This window comes from Triplophysa dalaica, chromosome 21, assembly GCF_015846415.1.
Source record: "Triplophysa dalaica isolate WHDGS20190420 chromosome 21, ASM1584641v1, whole genome shotgun sequence".
Classification (NCBI taxonomy): domain Eukaryota; kingdom Metazoa; phylum Chordata; class Actinopteri; order Cypriniformes; family Nemacheilidae; genus Triplophysa; species Triplophysa dalaica.
Window position 1 is genome coordinate 11358717 of NC_079562.1, and position 20568 is coordinate 11379284.

General features: G+C 40.5%; 1 protein-coding gene across 2 annotated transcripts in view; it reads left to right on the forward strand.

Annotated features, from left to right (window-relative positions):
• Positions 1-19736, forward strand: part of lrig1 (leucine-rich repeats and immunoglobulin-like domains 1) — a 31930-nt gene extending 12194 nt beyond the window's left edge. For both annotated transcript variants that reach the window (XM_056734615.1, XM_056734616.1), the window contains exons 3-18: positions 244-318; positions 5430-5567; positions 5650-5793; positions 6176-6319; positions 6418-6561; positions 7940-8083; positions 10534-10614; positions 12636-12707; positions 13082-13153; positions 13266-13429; positions 14228-14548; positions 15096-15377; positions 16538-16972; positions 17058-17189; positions 17277-17549; positions 17659-19736. In XM_056734615.1, the coding sequence (XP_056590593.1) occupies positions 244-318; positions 5430-5567; positions 5650-5793; positions 6176-6319; positions 6418-6561; positions 7940-8083; positions 10534-10614; positions 12636-12707; positions 13082-13153; positions 13266-13429; positions 14228-14548; positions 15096-15377; positions 16538-16972; positions 17058-17189; positions 17277-17549; positions 17659-17849 (2812 nt within the window). In that variant the 3' untranslated portion in view covers positions 17850-19736. The remainder of the gene's footprint in view (positions 1-243; positions 319-5429; positions 5568-5649; positions 5794-6175; positions 6320-6417; positions 6562-7939; positions 8084-10533; positions 10615-12635; positions 12708-13081; positions 13154-13265; positions 13430-14227; positions 14549-15095; positions 15378-16537; positions 16973-17057; positions 17190-17276; positions 17550-17658) is intronic.
• Positions 19737-20568: the final 832 nt, after the last annotated feature.

Consider the following 20568-nt stretch of genomic DNA (forward strand, 5'->3'; position numbering starts at 1 on the left):
TATTGTTTATAATATGTTATCTATTTATTATTAATGTAATTTATTATTATTATTATTATGATTATATGCCACTATATTAATAATAAATATTGTTTATAATATTTCACTTATTTAGTTATGTATTAAGCTTTTTACCACTGAACCAAAAACATGGATTTAGTTAAAATGTTTGCTGTTGATTTGTAATATAAACAGCATGAAGCCATAAGTAACCTGAACTTTCTCCTATTGTTTGATTGACAGGAGGCTTGACCACAATGAGCTGACATCTATCCCTTCATTCGGAGACGCCGCGGCAACGATCGTTACACTCTACATGTAAGTGACACACCAGTGTGTCGTGTTCTAATGCTGAGGCGACACTTAACATATTGCTATTTATCACAGTATCTTTGTGCATCACAGCATTTAAAAATAACAGCAGTATGTGTCGTATCGTGGTAACGTTTCATGATACATTATCACAGGATGCCAGAAAATTTCCACCCCTTCTTGATGGTGTGATGTGTTTATGGATGGGGTTGTAAAAATCAGACTTGTGGGATTGCCTTTACTAGCATTGCTCTGAGAATTATTTATGTTTTGTGTGTTTGTTTCTTGGCTGTAGCACCGTGAGCTTTACAGCTTTACAGAATTAGATTTTCACAGCTGGATGACAACAGATTTTACAAGTCATGTTCAATCTAAGCAGGTCTGTAGATCTAACAGTACTCCATTTCACCTGTATCTCCATCACACTGACTGACATCCCAGCGAAAATCTGCCTTCCGCATGGATCACGTTCCAATCTGTAACATATCTCTCCACTACCAAATGTGTCATTCATTGGAGCGGTAAAGCGATCGGTGTCTTTATTGCGGGCAGTTCTGCTGTCATGGTGTGACCTCATCGATTTACAGTTAAGAACAAGCGAAAAAAAACATTGCTTTGTATTCAAATTTATTTCATGCATTTTTTGGGAGGATATTGGGAAAGGTTGAACTGAGGGTGATGAACAGGGAATGTAGGTCCAAAGGGAACGCTGCTTCTTTTTTTGGCCTGGTTCGAGGCCTGTTGCTATGGAACAGTCAGGAGGGGCTCGTCTTTTTTGAGCCGCGCAGCTGAGTGCTGTAGAACGACCCAGCTGTAGCTGTCAATCAAATGATTTACTGTACAAACAGGGAAGGGTTTAATGGGAAGGGGGCGAGGTCAGTTACCGAAATGGGCGGCCGGAACTGGTAGTCACATAAAAAAGTTCTCGATTTTCCACCTGTGAGAGGAACACCTGACCCCTCTCATGCTCGTGGCTCTTGTTCGGAAAGCTGTGCTGCTCTCCGAATTCCTCTCCTGTGAGTTCACCAGCTGGAATGCTGTCGGACAGCAGACCCCTGTGATAGAGCCACAGAGCCAGCACTAAAATACTGCAGCGTCTGTCACCAAACTCCTCAATGCTCCATTTCATCTGAGAGCCACGGGGTTACCCACAGAGAATTCAGGACATAGTGTTTAAACAGTAGCTCTCTCTTTCCCTCTCTCCAGTTAAGTGTTTTAACAGTGGTGTAGCCATTCTGCTGATTTTAATCTACTGTTTTATCTTTATCTTAGATTTACAGTGTGCTGTGAGACATGATCTCACTCTTTTTACTGCAAAGGCAATACAAATGTAGCATGTAAGACAAATGCACGATGAGAATACATAATATGTTTTATATGAGGAGGGAGTATATATCTTGACCCAATTTCTTTAACATTAGTTAAAGAGTGGAAGTCTTTATTACATTTTTTTATTGTATTTTACTTAGTAAGTTATTTTTATGCAATAAAAGGTCTCACACAGTGTAAATAGTGTTCTCAAAAGCCTAAAAGATGAATAAAGAAGAAAAAGAATAAATATAAATACATACTTTAATGCAAATTAATAAGTGCCATAGTAAAGTTTTTTTTTTATAATACATATGAATAAATATTTTAGTGCAAATTAATAACTCACATATTATAGCTAATTTTCTCAAAAGTCTAGAAAATGAATAAAATTTATATAATAAATATTTTTAACGCAAATTAACAAGTGTCAAAGTATATCTAACTTTCCCAAAAGGCTACATTTTTTACAAAAATGTTAAAATAAATAAAAATAAAAGTTCATGCAAATGAAAAAGTGTCACAGTATAGCTAACTTTCTCAAAAGTCGATACTCCTTGTCTGTAATATGATATTTGCAGATACCTCAAAGAATTCAGAGATATGACGTTTCGATTCGAGGCATATTAATCGATTTATTCGTGTAATCGTGCCTATTTTGCACAACCGATTACAATTTTAACTCACAAATGCAACCAAAATATACAACGTGAACATATAAGTGAACTCTTTGAAAATGAAACATCCTCTATCACAATCAGGACATCCTACAATACATTGTAGAGTAAAGGGAATAAAAAGAAAAAAATGCACCGCTAAAATCAAAACTAATAAAAGTTTATGATGACAACGGTCAACATGTGAACAAAGGCATGTTTACAAATAGAAGATTGGAAAAGCTGACGGTTATTTTCTCCGCGTCTCTCTCTTTCTCTGCTCTTTGAAGGCCCTTCATTTCATCTCTTTACTTTTCAAGCAGATAAGCCAATCAGTGCTGCCTAAAGGAGCTAACCTGTTAATCTTCTGACGGTTAATCCAACCAAAGTAACACCACACAAAAACGATCGTCTCCCACACTCTCTTTCACCACAACCTTTCACATCTGGCAGTGATCCCGATCATCCTGGAACCCACCCTCAGGACATCAAATTCAATCGCAAACTAGTACAAGTGAGAAAATGAGTCAATCTAGACCAATAGACCAATGTTTCATTGCGATGTTGTCCTGTTTCGGAATCTACTGAAGCGAGTCTGATCTTTGATCTGATCGGATCCCTGCGGAAATCCGTTTTGTGGATTCAGCATATGAGAGTGGGCCGCTTCTCTCATTAACGTCAGCATGTTTTTTTTGCCTGGTGAAGGTCACCAGCTGCTGACCTGCTACTCAGTGGAATCTCGGCGCTCTGCTAGTCGCAGGAACATCCTGTAGTGTCGTGAGCACAGCGCTCATCCATACCCTCTGTCTTGTTTATTCAGGTGGGACAGTGGGGGCACCCCTCCTTTTCTTTCCCTCGTTCCTTCCGTCTTTCTCTTATTCGCTCGTCTTTCTGCTGTCTTTGCCTTCCTCTTTATTTCTCACTATTCCCACCCAGAATTCCAGTTACATGGTCGACCCGGAGTCCATCTGCGTGTCAGCCGGGTCCCGTCTTTACTGGGAAAGACCTCGCCGGTCTCTCTGGCTCCCACAGAACACCTGCCAGGAGACAAGCAGAGCAGAAATCCCCTCTGGTCTCGGCGGGCCGTGTGTTTACCATGAGATTTAAGCAGGATTTGGGATCGGAATAAGTTGGGTTTGTTGTTCCGGTGCTGACTTGTCTTTACTGTACGGGTGTGTCTGCTTGGGCTTTGTAGAGGTGTTCATTGCAGTGGAGGTGTTTGGAAGTTAAGTGTGACATTAAAGATGAAGGTGTCGAAGGAACTCTCGATGATCATCTTTCATGGAGAATAGTGAAGGAGAACAAAGTTAATGTTTAAGCCACAATCCATTATTGCTTAAATTGTGAGTTTGTGCTATCATGCTCTCGTGTTGTTTAAATGGCACTCCATATATTTCTATGGTGACCAGTTTATTTGCAAGTAGTCGTCCCGCAGACTTATATCTATAGTGACTTACAGAAGCACTTCTAACAGGAACCAATTCTTGGATATCAACGCCTGTCATTTTAACCCCTATTACACGTCAAGCCACCTTATAAGTGATGCATGCTTTTTGTAGGGAATTATTTTATCCATTTATTCATCACAATTACAATTAAAACCTGTAGATGACTCTTTCTTATGGGGATCACAAAAGAGGATCTTTGAGGAAGTGGCTCACTGGTTTGGTGTCCATACTATGGAAGTCAACGGGGGCCCATGTTGTTGGTTACCAACATTCCTTAAAATATCTTCTTTTGTGTTCTGCAGAAGAAAGAAAGCCATACAGGTTTGAAATGACACATTTGGAGTAAACTCTCTTTAATGTTAACTGTGTTTGGCTGTAATCTGGAGAACATGTTGTACACATCACAATGTAAAGGGATCGGGTTAACCCAACACAATTCCATTTCCATTTGGCTTCAAAGTGCTTCTTAGTTGCACTTTTGAGAGAAGTAATCCTTTTTTTATTAGGCTGTCCTGTCCACAATGCAGAGATGGCTCACGCTGAAACTACCCCAAAACAAATTCCAGATGTGGAGAGCCCTGACCTCGCCATTCCTTCTTTGGCCGCCGAAAACAAGTGTGATTCTTTAGTCAGTCACGTTCTCATGCCTCTATTCTGAAGAGAGCTAGAAGAGAAGGAAAAAATGAGCAAGGACAGAAATCTAAAGCCCCCATGAGAGGAAGCTGTTGCTGAATTGTCAGTGTTCTATAAAAACATTTGGACATGTGATTTGTTTAGTCTCCAGATTTGCTTATTTCAGGAAAGACAAACTACAATTTGCTTTCTTTACAATTTTCTGCACAAATTCTCTTCTAAATGAAATGAGGAGAAGTTATTTGAACTGGGCTTTTATTGAAAAATGGTTTTCGTCTTTAAATGCAAGGGAGGATATTATGTTAAGGCGTCCAAAATATCACCCGTCATAAAAACATTCGGTCGGAGTTAAATTTTCTGCATTTTTCGCACCCGTAGCAAGCATTTTGAGAGGCACTTTAACAATTCAGAGACATTGTGTAATGAGCGCCAAATACGAAAAAAACGCACACGAAAATTTCGGACTGGATGTGCAAGACCTTTACTGTTGGTCATTTTATGCACTACATTTGAGAAGTAGCCGGTAATATATTTAGTCGGTAGTTAATCCCCTCTGTAGCACAAAAAGGTATATGTGCCGTAACACACAGAGAGGTTTAGATGCATCTTTCATCTGACTGATATTTGTCACCATACCCAGGCTTTTGTTTGGGATTCCAGGCCCTGTGAGTTTAAACGTGCACGTATGTGTGTTGACAAATCAAGTTACTGTATCAAGCCACAGTCACTTGGCACTTCTGCTGGTGTGTCTGGAAACAAGCTTCCATTGGGCTTCAAAGGCCTATTGACACATTCTCTTCGAAAGAGCCTCCTGTGGTTAGAGCGGGTCAGCACAGATATGTGGGTCAACATATGGTTTCACATAGGTACACCGCCTGCAAACTTATAAACCGAAAAACGTTGTGATAACGTGACTAAAGGATTGTAAGTCTTCACTAATCGTGGACAAATCTACTTTGTCTGAATGTTGGATTTGTTTTACACAATGATAGATAGTCGTGTGTAACCATGTTGGAGGTTTGTACAGCGATGTATAGAGTTGGATGTAATAGATGTGTTCTTTTTCTTCTAGGCATCATAATAAAATCCGAAGACTTGAGGGGAGCCTGTTGCAAAACTTTTCTGCTCTGGAGACTCTTGATCTGAGTCACAACAATATCACCGAGCTAAAAGACTACTGCTTCCCTCCAGGGTTACGAATCAAAGATCTGTACGTGTTTTCTATCGCACATCATATTTGAAAAACCTGCACTGTATTTTCATTATTCTTTCATGTTTATTCATCTCGCCAGGTACCTGAACAATAATAAGATTGTTTACCTGGAGTTCGGGGCGTTTAGGAACCTAGCCGGGAGCTTGCAGGTCCTCAGATTGAGTCGCAATCTACTAACACACCTTCCTGTTAAAGGACTAGAGCTGCCCAAGCTCACACAGCTGTAAGTGCACTATATAGTGTATGCTTTGAAATTATCAGTCATATCAGTATTCACTTTTAAAAAGACCATTGGGACTTTTTCCGCACTGGATAGGTCTGTGCATATCAAGTGTAACTGTATGTTCATAAGTACTTTGATTCAGTCCATAGCCAGTTTGGATTAAAGTGAAGAACTTTGTTTCTCAGGTTGTGATAGTGAATATCTGTGTGCATGAGCGTACCGTTAACTTTCAATATTAAAGCTCACACACCTGTAGTGCAGTTGGTAAGAGAGATATTGATCAGAACCATTTTATTAGATCCGATGAAGTTGATGTTTACAGATGACTAGCTGTCTGTTATGCTAAATATAATGTTATGGTAAAATGATGCATGTGCCGTAGGGAGCTGAGCAGGAACAGGTTACGGTCGATCGAGGGACTCACTTTCCAGGGTTTGAACAGTTTAGAGGTTCTCAAGCTTCAGAGGAACAACATCAGCAAGCTGACAGACGGGGCGTTCTTTGGTCTGGGCCAAATGAGGGTTCTGTGAGTTTTAACCTTCAACCTACTGTTCTCAAAAAAAAAACATAGACACAAACAAAATATGATATGATTTGCATCTGGTCTTGTTTTGTCACACGAAGGCACCTGGACTTCAACAGTCTGCGGGAGGTGAACAGCGGATCTCTCTACGGCCTGAAGTCACTCCTGCAACTCTACCTCTCCAACAACTCCATCTCTTACTTCAACCCTGAGGGCTGGGGCTTCTGCGAGAAACTCAGAGAACTGTGAGACATCACCTTTCTGTCTCATGTTATAACTTTTGTTTAATAATCTTGTTTTACGTGTAAAATAAAGCAAGAAGAGGCTTATGAAGCTGTCAGTCAATGTTCTATAAATAGAGTAATTCAGAAATAATGGTATTTTTATCGCAGAGAAACTCATCTTCTGTAAAGAAATATAGTCAGTTGGAACTGAGGGTAGAGGCTATTTTTATATATTATAATAACTTGACATTTATGAATTTGTTGTGTAAAATACTTCTTAAAGATCTTTGATATTTGGATCTTTGTTTTGAAAGTATTGACTGAAAAGACAAATAGAAAATGTGTTCATTTTTATACGTTGGTGGGAAGCATTTTGTTTTTCGTTTATATGATGGAAATGAGAAACGTAATATCGTGATAGTGCACGTAAGGGTTTTCTTTTGGCAAATTTAGAATTTCTACCATTTAGCATTTGCTAAATGCTGCCTTGTGGACCTTGGAAAAATGTTTAGCGTACATTTCTGTAACGTTTTAGTGCTACTGTTTACAAAAGTCTTTTTAGGTTGTTTGTTAAATGTCGTTACACTTAAAGGATGCAAAAAATATAATATTTTGGAGTGTTTTCCCTTTACATTTATCAGTTATTGCTAAAATTTCACACCTGGCAAACAGTTAATGTCACCCATTCTTTACATTACAAGCAAGCGCCCATTTGCGCCATACTTTGCTATCATCCAGTGCACTAAACACACAACATTATATGCCTTCTGTAGATAAGCGCTGTGTTTATCCACTAATGATGCGCTGGATTGCACACGCTTGACTCATTTTAAACTCCCGTGTACTGATGCTCGGTAAAATAACCATTCTGTATACGGGTCCACTGGGCATTATATGAAGACCTGGAAAGGAATCTTATCTGCGTGAATGTGTATATACACAGGACCCCTCAAGCATGTCGTATCTTCACTGTCTGCGGTCTGTCGTCCTGTAGCTAATGCTCTTGTCTGTCGTGGGGGAAACAGAGATTTATTGGTAGGACTTGTTTACTGTGGTATCAGCCGAGTGGTCAGCCGTGATTTTGGACGTATTGTATGTTTATGACTTGGCTGTTATTGTGTTCCGGTGTTCATTGAGCTCACAGCCAGCAACAGTTTTTAAAGTAACTTTCAATTTTGTATTCGTAGTACTTGTGTCTCAAATCACGGTTTTGTAGTTGTTGCACCACTGCAGAACCAAGATTTCAGAACGGGTCTGTCGAGTCTCAATACGGCACTAAAATTGGTTGCAAACACCTTCATGTTGACGTTGAATAGAAGCCAAGCACAAGAGCTTATAAAAACGCTGAAATATGCAAATCCATCATTTTAAATGTCATTCTGGTTTGTTTTCTCATCAGGAACCTGTCTTATAACAACCTGACAAAACTGTCTGAGAATAGTTTTGCCAAGCTGGTGAACCTGATCTCGCTGCGTTTGGGACACAATTCCATCAGTCACATCACAGAGGGAGCATTCAGAGGCCTTAACTCCCTGCGCACGCTGTAAGTGTCTTTACCCTTCAAGAAAAGTCTTAAATTATGTCTACGGTCCGACTGAAAGACTGAATCTCCATTTTTTTCATGAATTTTACTTTTTTATATCATTACTATTGGTCACCCTTTATGTTTGTCTGTGGATTTTGCATCTTGTCAACTTTAACTTCAATAAACTTAACTTCAATTATTGAAGAAATGCATAGTTTTTTATTTCATTTGGCAGTTTTGGAGATACAAGGTTTCTTTTCAACAGCGAATATATAAAAACTGCTGGTATTGGAGCTGTGTTTTGAGGGTGTGAAGGGAGCTGGGTTGGTTTAAAATGTTCCAAATTTCTCATTGGTCACACTTATTGGTTTTGTTCTTTCAATGGGGACGGCTTGTACCCTTTTAAATCCACTTTCGAAAACAAAATAGACCCTCTTATTGTTTTTTCTTAATCAAAACGTATATTGGAGTATCTGTTGGTTGATTTAGTGGCATTGGTTTGGTTTGATATGATGAGAATGCTTTTGTTCTCGAACGTTTCCTTATTGTATCCTTGTTGGTTCCCACCGAAGTTGGATGCACGTGTGCTCCCCGCTCGGAGCCTCCTTGAGAGGCGGCCCCTCTTTTTTTCTCTTAAAAGTGCACAGCGAAGCATTATGGGAGACCCACTCTCCAATCTGACTTCTATAGACACACAGTCTAAACCGCCACTTCTTGCCCCTCTCTTTCAGCTTCTCTAAAAGAGAGAAGAATTCTGCCTTTACTCTCTCAGATGAAGGCCTTTTCACAGTAGGATGACAAGCCAAGGCACAACACTGCCCTCAATGCTGCTGGCAGTGGGTAGAGTGTGAGAAGCCTGTGAAGTGTGATTCTAAAAGCCTCTGTTTCTTTTTCTTCCGTCTTTCCTTTATATCTTACTTGCTTGATTTCCTTTATGTCTCTCTCTCTTTCTGCCTCGCTGTCCTCCGAGCCAGTTTTAATCTAATTACGGCCTTAGTGCCTCGCCGGGGCTCCTGTTGAAAAGAAAAGGGAGGTTTTAATTGGTGCGCGCTTCTGGCCAGGCGAGAGAAGCCCCGGTTGGGTGTGAAAGACCAGAACCGGACCATCTTTGAGTCAGGAATTTGGGGGTCAGGCCTGGGGGGGCTCCGGCCCCGCTGTCATTAACAAGCCAGGGTCCATTCAGAAGCAGCCAGCCAGAATGAATAGGAAATTGGCAGCCGAGGCCGGGCATGGAGAGAAAGTTACAGAAAGAGCCAAGGGCCGATTGTTGGCCCAATGGGAAAAGGCAAATTTCCTCCACCCTCGCACCTCGAAAAGACATTTATTCTTTGTCGCCGTCTTTTTAACGCTGTTGAAACAATGCGGCGACTCAGGAAAAAGGTTGTTAAAGTGCCAATACTGCGGTAAAGCGATTGTTATAATATGGTACTTTAATTTGTATACTTAGCTCGAATGCCATACTAGGTCATCATTGTATTTACATGTAGGTGCTTTAAAAATTAAATTTGTTGGGGTAACTAGTGTCATTTTTACTTTCTTCCATGTGTCTAAATGGATAGTTTTGTAAATCATTTGGTCACACTTTATTTTAAGGTTCAATTCTCTGTATTTATAAACCATTAACTACAACGTTTGCGTTTTAGGTAAGTAGAATAGGGTCATGTAGAATATGTGCTTTATAAGTACTAATAAACAGACAATATGCTAATAATCGCTAATATAAGCAACTAATTAAAGGGGATCTCCGCCCAAACAGTCATACGGCTCGTTCGTTTGGTTGTGTTGCAATCTATGGAGAAGTCAGAAAGCTTCCAAAAGTACCTTAATATGCGTCGTTCTGGGGAAAAACAGAGGTCATAGGGATGTTAAACTACTTGAGGGCGAGTAATTAATGGCAGATTTTTCATTTTTGGGCGGTTTCCCCTGTAATAGTGAGAATTGGTCCCTATACTAAAGTGTTACCAATAATTCATTTGTAAGGTCATATAACTCGTATAACTTTTCAGCAAAATAACATTAGCACTGTACCAAACTGGCCGTATCAATCTTTTTTAAAGTTCCCGTCGGAAAGGGAAAGACCTGGAACCCCGTAAGCAGTCGGCTGGCACCGTCTTGGCACGTCTGGATTATAATACTGTATTATGGGTTGCGCCCATGTGCCCTTACCTGCCAGCGTTTTCGGTGCGCTGATGGATTTAAACGGCTGTCGGAGCGAGTGCGTGTGCATCTGTGTGAAAGAGTTGTGTTTGCGCAAGTCACTTTCAGCTGTCATGAATTATTCATGCGCTCCTAAATGTCACAATTCACAAAGGAAAGAATGTGCTCGGCTGGCACTAGTGAGTCAGAGAGAGATGGCCAGAAGAAAGATAGATTGTTGTTGAGTGTTTTTTAAACCAGGTGTCGAAGGCGGTGGTGTATGGACTGGCAATCCCACTTCTTTCTTAATCTCGTTCTTTTTCTCTTTGCAGGGAACTCGATCACAATGACATCTCTGGGACTATAGAGGACACCAATGGAGCCTTCGCTGGCCTTGAAAACCTCAACAAACTGTGAGTATGAGCCATGTGTTTTGTCTGTCTTCTTCTTTTCTAATTCACCTTTATTAGGGCAGTTTACAACCACACCACACCATTTTTATGGACTGGGCAGGCATGCTGGAACGGCGAAAGGCTATTTTTTGGGGGATGTATTATCCTGTAGCATTAAGATTTATCTGTACAGCAATTACAAAAATTAGTCAAACACAGAGGAAGGTGTCCACCACTGCAGATTTAGGAAAGGATTTCTTCGAGATGAAGGCAGAGGTGAATTGGATTTGAGTGCTGGGGCGAAGACTTTGTCATCATCGGCCGATATGAGATGAGCTTTTGGCTCTTGTGATGGAATCAGTGAGGGCGTAAAATGGGAGGGGGCCAGAGGAGGGGTGCGTTCACACACATCAAATGTCCCGCTTTGTGCCTTTTGTTACGGGAGCAAAGGTTCGTAAATCTGCGGAAGCCGCCTGTTGATGCACAACCCTGGCCAAATCCTGCCAGTTCTCCTGCCAGAAAGCCTATTCACCCATCCTGGGAATATACGAGAGTACGACATCAAAGTAGTTTTGTTACCGTGCCGTTTCCATAGTACAAAAAAGTGACGCTGCCATTTTACGTCGAAATCCTTCCGGCTCTTTATTTTGTAATAATTCTTTTCCACGTCGTTCAGATTCCACAAATCGACAGCGTCCAAGGATCCAGTTAGCATCTATTTTAACGCTTTCTATTTGAGGCCTCAGTTTTCGCCTGAGACTGGGTGTTTTGAATTATGACTTTGGCGTGGAAGCTCAGGGCTTCAGACATCTCTGAGGGTGACCTGCAGATGGGTGGTTGTCTCAGAAATGATGGGGGGGAGCAGGAGGAGATGAGTGGAGGTGATGTCTTACTCATTCAGGAGATGACAGATGCTGTCGCACACCCACAGACCTTTAGGCCGCTGACAGACACGGCAGGAGCTGAGCTTTGTGCGGTGGAGTTTGATTGGTGATGAGTCGCACAGTGCGGCTGCGGGTGGCACGTAATAAATACACGGCGGTGATGTTCATGTGACAATGTTGGCAAAGTATCAGGGAAGATTTCTGTATAATAAATATTATTCCATGTTATTACGCTTCACTTTATTCACATTGCCACTGAATTATTTAAGTAATAGTTATGAATTACTTACCATCTTGAAATTTCAAACCTGTATGACTTTCTTTCCGTCAACCGGAAAGGAAGGAAGATATTTTGAATAACAACGGCGGTGCCCACTGACTTACATTTGGTTTTGTGTGTGTGGGTGCCACCATTGTTTGATCACCAACGTTTTTTTAAGCATCAACTTTTGTGTTTTGCAAAAGAAAGTAAGTCGTACAGGTTTGAAAAAACAAGAGGGTGAATAAATGATTGCAGATTTTTTATTTTTGGTTGAACTGTCCCTTTAAGACCATTTGAACAATTCAACTAAATTCGGCTTTACAGATTCTTGATTCAGGTTTATTATACGAGGTGGCATTTTTTACAATCCTAGCTAAAAGCTCTTTTAGACAGAACACTTACTGATCATTTTGTTTTGCTCCGACACGCCTAAAGGTGGAACTCATGTCATCTTAGGGGGGATTTACATCCCCAAGGGTCTGTTAAGGTCCCCCCCTTGCCATCCTATAGAAATTGTGTGTTTCTATGGCTGCTTTTGAATAGCGAGCAGGATTAGCCTCTACAAGAGGGCAAGCAGCTCCTTCTGGGTTGAACCGTAGCCTCGACAAGGCCACTTTTATTACTTTACAAGCTGCGTGTCCTCCAGCCACTGAAGCTCCTTTTCATGTGACCTCGACTTGGGGCTCCACCCTGTCATCGCTATTAAATTCTAATAAAGATAAAAGTCAGCTTTGAAGAGCAGCGCCGGTCCCTGATTCCTCTTCCTAATCTCTACACAGTTCAGATTTCCAATCCCACAACCCCCTCTCTTATCTGTTTCAACCTTACTAATTGTACACTCTCTCTCTCTTTCCTTTTTCTCACCCTCTCTCTCTCCTCCCGTCTGGAAACGGCAGAACTCTGTTTGGAAACAAGATCAAGTCGGTGGCCAAGAAAGCCTTCACGGGTCTGGAGTCTCTAGAGCACCTGTGAGTATCCCACAATGCACTTCGGCCCCTACAGCGGCTGCCAAAAGTAAATGCTTAAGAGGGCTGCTAGCAATTTAATAGTGTCTTTGTAAAAGGAGAGGACGGAGTTGGTTTGCACGGCCAGCTGCTCTTGTCTTGTTAGAGTCGGCTTTAACTTGCACAGGAACACAGTTATGGAACATATGGTCAGTTTCGGAGAACAAATGGAATTTTTAAGCACTTCTGCAGCCGTGACTCCATGTGTGATGCATCTAGATTTTTTCTGTGTAAAATAGGTTTACAAAGTCCAGATTTGCATGTAGGTAGAACAGCTGTGAGTGATTCCCATGGCCTTTTTCGGTCACGCCTGATGGCACCGTTTAATCTCTCAACAGGAACCTGGGGGAAAATGCCATTCGCTCCATCCAACCCGAGGCATTCAGCAAGATGAAAAAGTTGCACTACCTGTGAGTCACCATAAACAAGCATTCCTTCTCACCCGGTTATGATGTTTCTCAATAACATTGAGAAAGCAGATGCATTACAACTGTAATAATTTGATTTTTTTATCTTCATCAGTCATATTCAGAGTGATAGTTTTCTGTGCGACTGCCAGCTGCACTGGTTTCCGGAGTGGCTGAGGACACGAGGGCTTCAGTCTGCCGTTCAGGCCACATGTGCCCATCCAGAGAGCTTAAAGGGCACCAGCATCTACCAGGCACCACCACAGAGCTTTGTTTGCGGTAAGCAAAATATCGCAAGATATTGTACTCCCGTAGACTATAGCAGAATATATTAAGTGTAAAATTATTAAAAAAAGAAAAAACAATACAACTTGATATTGCTTTATTTTATGCTAGTTTGATATGATTTACTTTATTAAAAACAGACTTTGATGCTTAAGGTGGCAAAATTGAACAACTCAATACCAGAGTTATTATAGTTTTGTTTATATTGTTGTTTATTATTATTTTCGATTAGCTCTAATAAAAATATATATATAGAAGATATTTTTTCTTTAATTTTGGGCCATTTTTTTACATATTTCTGCCATAATATTTATTTGAATAAAGTTTATTTTCTATTTAAGTTCTCTATAATGTAATTTATTTTAAATTAGTTAAGTTTATTGCTGAGGCAGCATTTCTCAAATAATATTATTATTTATTTGATTTGAATAGAAATGTTTAAAGAGTTTCAGTTTCAACTATTATAACCATACATAATACATAGAGCTACGTAGTTAATTTATTTATGTAAAAATATTTTATGCATTTTTAATGCCATTACATAATATTGTGTTTATAGACACTTTCAGCAGCAACAACATAAATGTTATGTGGCCCAAGCTTAACACCCAGTAGACTGCAAAGAAGCAATAATTGTTGAGTGGTTTTAATTAAATATGAATATAATTAATTTGAGTGTAAATTGTTATATTAAAACCAAACACCGACTCGAAGTTAACTTGGGGCCAGGAGCTATAATGCCCACCAAACTGATGTGAAGTTAAATATTTACATGCCTTTGGTTCCATCCAGATGACCTTCCAAAACCTCAGATCACAGTTCACCCTGTCAACACGGCAGCAGTTTTGGGGAAAGACGTGCGTCTCACCTGCACGGCCGCTAGCAGCAGTAGCTCGCCTATGACCTTCACCTGGCGCAAGGACCAGGAGACGTTACGTCAAGCCGAGGTAGAGAACTTCGCCCATGTGAGGGCCAGTGACGGAGGAGTGATGGAGTACACCACCATCCTTCACCTTCGGCACATCACCTTCAATCATGAGGGACGCTACCAGTGCATCATCAGCAACCACTTTGGCCCCTCCTACTCTAACAAGGCCCGCGTCACTGTCAACGGTACATTTGTTTTTTATGTTATACTTTTGTAAATTAGAGTTAGAGGATCAGTCTACTCATACCTGTATATTTACTATCATATTTTTATTATCAGTTCTTTTGCAGATGAAGGTGCTTAAATCGCACCAGTTGCATCCGAATCTCATGCAACATTATAAATAATTGCTCGGCGTATATTCTCCATTACGTGAATTGTACGATCTTTGAAACTGAATTCGAGTACTGCCCAGTTTTTAATGCTTCATTTAGTTTAACCGAGCAATGTTTTTTGCCACCAAAATCTGGAACATTCGTGAGCTCTGATGCACTGTTATGCTGTGTAAGCAGTTTACATGGATTACATGCCCTGTCAGTTTAAGCAACAGATGCAAATTGATTGTCCAGAGCCATTTTTTGGTTTCATGCCTGGCCAAATCAGCTCATTTCCCATCGCCAATTGAGTTAGTCACAGTTGTGAATGCCCGGTTTGTCTGGTGCTGATGTAGCAACATTATTGGAATAAACCTCGCTTGTACTAACTTACCTTTATCTGATTGCTTCGCCACAGTGCTGCCTTCATTCGTGAAGACCCCGCGTGACATCACCGTCCGCACGGGCACGAAGGCGCGTTTGGAGTGCGCCGCGGAGGGACACCCGACCCCGCAGGTGGCGTGGCAGAAAGATGGTGGAACGGATTTCCCCGCCGCTCGAGAGCGCCGCATGCGGGTGATGCCTGACGATGACGTTTTCTTCATAATGGATGTTAAGCCTGGGGATATGGGCATGTACAGCTGCACGGCCAAAAACACGGCCGGTATGATCTCCGCGAACGTCACCTTGACGGTTCTAGGTAAGGAAAATGTGCTAGAGTCCATTTTTTAAAGCCTTAAGGTCAATTCAAGTCAACTTTATTCTTCCTGATATAGAATTCAGATTTGTTTATAAGGATGTGGAATTTTGCTACCCTTGCTTGGTTTTGCGTAAGAGTCGTTTTTGTTCAGTCCGCTCATCTGATGCAGCTGGGCCTTTATGTTCCGGTTTGAAGTTGAAAGGTCAGGAAAGAGGCCACATGGGTTAGGGGGAGGGCAGGGGGATAACACGGTGGCATTTTTGAAAGAGTCTGAGCTCTGTTTTCAACAGAGTAATTGCAAGGCAGAAACAGAGCCTTTAGTCTATGTTTGCTCATTATTTTAGAGTTGACGTTTAAAGGTACTGTCATACCACCAGCTACTTTGTCGATAGTCTCTTGCTACAAGGTCATTAGAAGGCGTTCCTAGCTTTGGTTGCTCTAGTAACATTTATTAAAAACCTGCAGTAACTGACAAGAGACTGATGAAGTGAGCATCGCTGCTCTACTCCTATTGGGAGTCGCTCCCAAAAGTCACTAGACATGCAAATCTGAACTTTGTCAGATCGCTAGACGCAGCCACTTTCGCCAACGGTCATTGTCGCTCGTGTTGCCGGCTCTCCATTGAAACAATTGACATCGCCTCGCTTTGTTGCTGGGTGTCGCTGGCGGTCTGAACGGGGGGTAATAATGTAAAAGGCCAATATTCTGATTTGTTGAACAGAGTTCTAAGATGTTATATGGTTTATGGTTAAATATCACTTTATTTTATGAAACCTTGCTACGCATATGGAAGCTGGAATAAATTGAACTATAACCCACTACTTCTTGGGGCTTATTGCTTTAATAACTGGCAACTTTAAACGTTAAACATTTATTTTGGAGATAAAAATATAATTGTGGTAACCTATTTATTTACATCATTAAAAAGTGACATTTTATTTTTTAAACGGAGGACCAAATAATCAAGAAAAAGCAGCCAGTTCAATTGTATAATAGATAAAAACAAGTCTTCGATATTGTTTTAAAAGCATCCCAGGGTGAGACCTCAAGAAGCAGACTGATAAAATACCAAGAGATGATTTTACCAAGAGTGATGCTAAGAAATAACAGTTGCGTCTCTATTTGTGTCTCTTAAACCCATTCCTATTATCCTCCTTCAGAAACCCCTCACTTGGCGCAAGAAATGGACGATCGTAACGTGGTGATGGGCGAGACGGTCGCACTGCAGTGCAAAGCCTTGGGCAGCCCGCCTCCTAGAATCACCTGGCTGAAGGGGGACGAGCCTCTTCAACCCAGCGACCGTCACCACTTCACTCCTGGAAACCAGCTTCTGGTGATCCGCAGCACCACCTTAGAAGACGCTGGACGTTACACATGCGTCATGTCCAACACGCTAGGCACGGAGCGCGCTCACTGCCAGCTAAACGTCTACCAGCGTATTGAAGAAGAATGTGCGCCCTTCTCCAACCCCAGCACTGTTACCGTGGGGATCATCGTTATCGCTGTGGTGACCAGCATTGTGGTGACATCACTGGTGTGGGTGTGTATAATTTACCAGACGAGGAAGAAGAGCGAGGAGTGCAGCGTTAACACAGGTGCGTATATATTCACGCTGGGTTTGTTTGTAGTATTTGTTTGTGTAGGACTTTTATCAAACATTTTGGGTTTTGCCTCTTGCAGATGAGACTATCGTCCCTCCTGATGTCCCAAGTTACTTGTCCTCGCAGGGGACTTTATCAGAGAGACAGGACGTGTGTATACGAGTGGAGTCTAATGGTGGATCTCAATCTAATGGGCGCATTGAGAACAATGGTACATTATCCATGTGAGATTTTCTTGAAAGATCTTCATATAAAACGTCATCGGTTAACAAGTGCCTTCTCTCATACTTCAACCCAGGCTATGATGGTCCAGTCATGTGCAAAGACTGCTTGGAAAACGGCACCAACTACTCCAAACACTGTAACTACTTCTCTCACGAGATAGCGCCCCCACCAGGTCTGGAGTATCAGCAGACGCACCAACCGGCAATTTTCTCCAGTCAAAATGGCGAAGTGCACTGCAACGGCACACCCAACGGAGTGAGGAAGGACAGCCAAACGCCAATCTTTCCCACCAACCACGACAGGGTGACGATTATACCCACATCACACCAGTACAATGAACATAAAGGTGAGCAGGAAAACAAATTCAAAACCATCACCGTGAATTGAAAGTCACTTTGGATTCAAGTGTGAATGTGCATGACTGCCTTTTAATACTTTCTGTTTCATTTTCTCAGGATTGTTGGTGAATAGGTCAGACACACCTCCCTCACTTGAAGAGGAATACCATCGGCCAGTAAAGCTCTTGCCCGGTGGTGACTTTGACCTCGGGTCTGAGCTCGCACAGAGTCTGTTACCCAACGGGCACGCGTACACTGCAGATCCCGCCCTGAGCGAAAGCGAACCCTTAAGGCGGGCATGTGACTAACACCCCACCTCGTTTTTTAATCTTTTTTTTGCACTGAGAACTGCTACCTCATACTGAGGGGCACACACAAAGCTGGCCCCATTTATCTGAATGCAGAACAGGGCGACCGGAGTTTGAAGGAAAAGCTTAAATGGGACGATGACGTCCCATCTGAGCGTTAAAGTTGTATATAGATATAAATCCTCCTCAGGGAGGCGTCTTTCACTCTTCAAAAATGTGACCTGCATTTGACGCATGCAAATGTATGAGAGTGCTATAACATTGGGCTTTGAAATGTACATAAGAGTTTTCATATAGAAATATATATGAATGTATGTATTACAATAACTTTTGCTGAACTCTATTTGGTCCATGGTCAGAACAGAGTGGTTATATTTTATTTTCTGAATTTCCCAGTTTTATAAGCAGTGCCTTATTGCAAGATCAAAGTATCCTCAAGGTCTTGTGGCAGAGGAGAACATGGGTGATCTGTCTGTACACTTTACTTTTTCACAGAAAGTTTTTCGTGCACTTGACGTTTAGACAAACTCAATATTCACAATTCATAGACTTGATCGAATACTTACAGGATCTGTGCGTTACCACAAAAAATAAGACCATTATCTCAGCTGGTACAAGGTATGTGTGTACAGAAATGCACATAAAATGAGTCTATGGATGGCTTTGTGAAACATTGCAAAAATGTTTTCTCAATAAATTTAGTCTTTTGCAGTAAAATAACTTTAACATCCTTTTAACAACTGTGTTTGATAGCAAGACTTGTATTGAGAGTATTTTGATTTGAAGTTTATTTTTCTTAAATCAATTATGTTTTCGTGTTAAAAGCATAACCCTGTGAGAAAAAAATACACTCAATTCAAGATCGCTGTAGTTGCTGCTAAATACAAATAAATATTTCCGAATTTTTAATGGATGTCAAGATAAACAACCGATTTGGAGATATCAGGTAAAGACTATTGAAAGTGCCTGACCGTGTTCACTATTCTCTGAGTAGAATTGTATTTCACGGGAAATACAGCCAAGAATTTGTGTTTTGGGTCTGATGACTTTGGATTGAATTTTCCAACTCCATTATGGTACAAATACATACAAATATTGGCATAAAAGAAGCACTTTGAGACTAATAATGAGGCATATGTTGACCAGTATGTAGAATCCGTTTGTATCTCCATTAACAATAAAACATGCCATCTAAAGCTGCTGCATTCACCTGTGATACCTGTGATGTTTACGTCATCTTTAAATCTTTTTGATTGCCTTTTATAACACATTTGGAGAAATAACAAATCAATGTGAATATCATCCAAACATAACATCTAGTGTTTTGTTCTAAAAGTGACTTCTAGCTAGCAGCAAAGAAGGGAAACTAAAGGGAAAGAGCGGATCTCTAAATAACTGGTTTAATGGGACAAGCACAGAATGTTTTCATGTAAAGGGAATAAGCTGTATTTCTTTTTTATAACACCTTACCAGCCGATCTTCATTGTTTTGTTGAAGACTTAAGTAGCTTACGCTATATAAGGTCCTTATAAGTTAGTCTAAACCAAATAACCCATTCTTGTCGACAGCCAAGGTTTGTATTTCTAGGCCAAATAGTGATACATCTCTACTAACCTAGGGTAAAGTTGGATTACTGTAATTGTCAAGAAAAGGTTGACATGATACCTGAATGCTGAAACTGTTGTTCTGCAGTAGTTTTGTGATTGGCTGTCTGATTGTGTAATCCAGCTCTGTGAAGAAACCCTGTTAGCTCACACATGTGTGTGGTCATACTCTTTCATTTAATTTATTGAAATGAACTCTAACTACAGCTCTACACCCACATTGCTAAAACTGTTGAAGTGTCAAAAATGATAAGTGTTTATTAAAGTCACATGATTTCTTTAACACGCTTTGGTCTGTGTTTTCTTAAAGCAGTGACCGGTCCTTTAAAAATAGTGTCCCATTACATTTTTAAAGCCTTAGTTACACAATTGTTCTTGTTTTATGTAGAGTTACTAAAGTTCATGTTTGTAATTATGAATGGTCATGTTCTACATATATTACTGTTACTGAGTTGTTTTTGCAAATTAGCTACCTATAATATATATATATATATATATATATATATACACACATACAAACATACATACATGTGTTAGATATGAAGAGTTTGGTTCCAAAATGAGTTAACTCTGGGGGAAAAAAACATGTTTTTTTATTGTTTTTAGATTTGCAGATCTGTTTGATTTAAGCCATAATTACTAAAATAACACGGCTAAATAATAAAATAAAAACATGATATACAAAACATGATTTTCAATTTTATTTAATCTTATTTTGGAAACCAACTCATTATTTACATTTACATTTATTCATTTGGCAGACGCTTTATCCAAAGCGACTAACAAGTATGATGCAGTGGGCAGCTATCACTGCAGAGCAAACAGGGGTAAGGTGCCTTGCTCAAGGGGACTTCAGTCATTTCCTGGTGGCACTGAGAAGTGCGAGTCGAACTCTCTAACCACTAGACCACAACTGACCCTTTGACCAAATTAACACAACAATAAAACCTTAAGATAATTGATCATTTTTAAATACATTTATGCCTTTGACAGACACTTTAATCCAAATGCTACTTTTCAAGGAGATAATTATGTTTGAATAGTTTTCTGAGTATTGTATTATTATGTATCTTCACTATATGCATGCCACACTGGCATGATATTCTGTTCTGCCT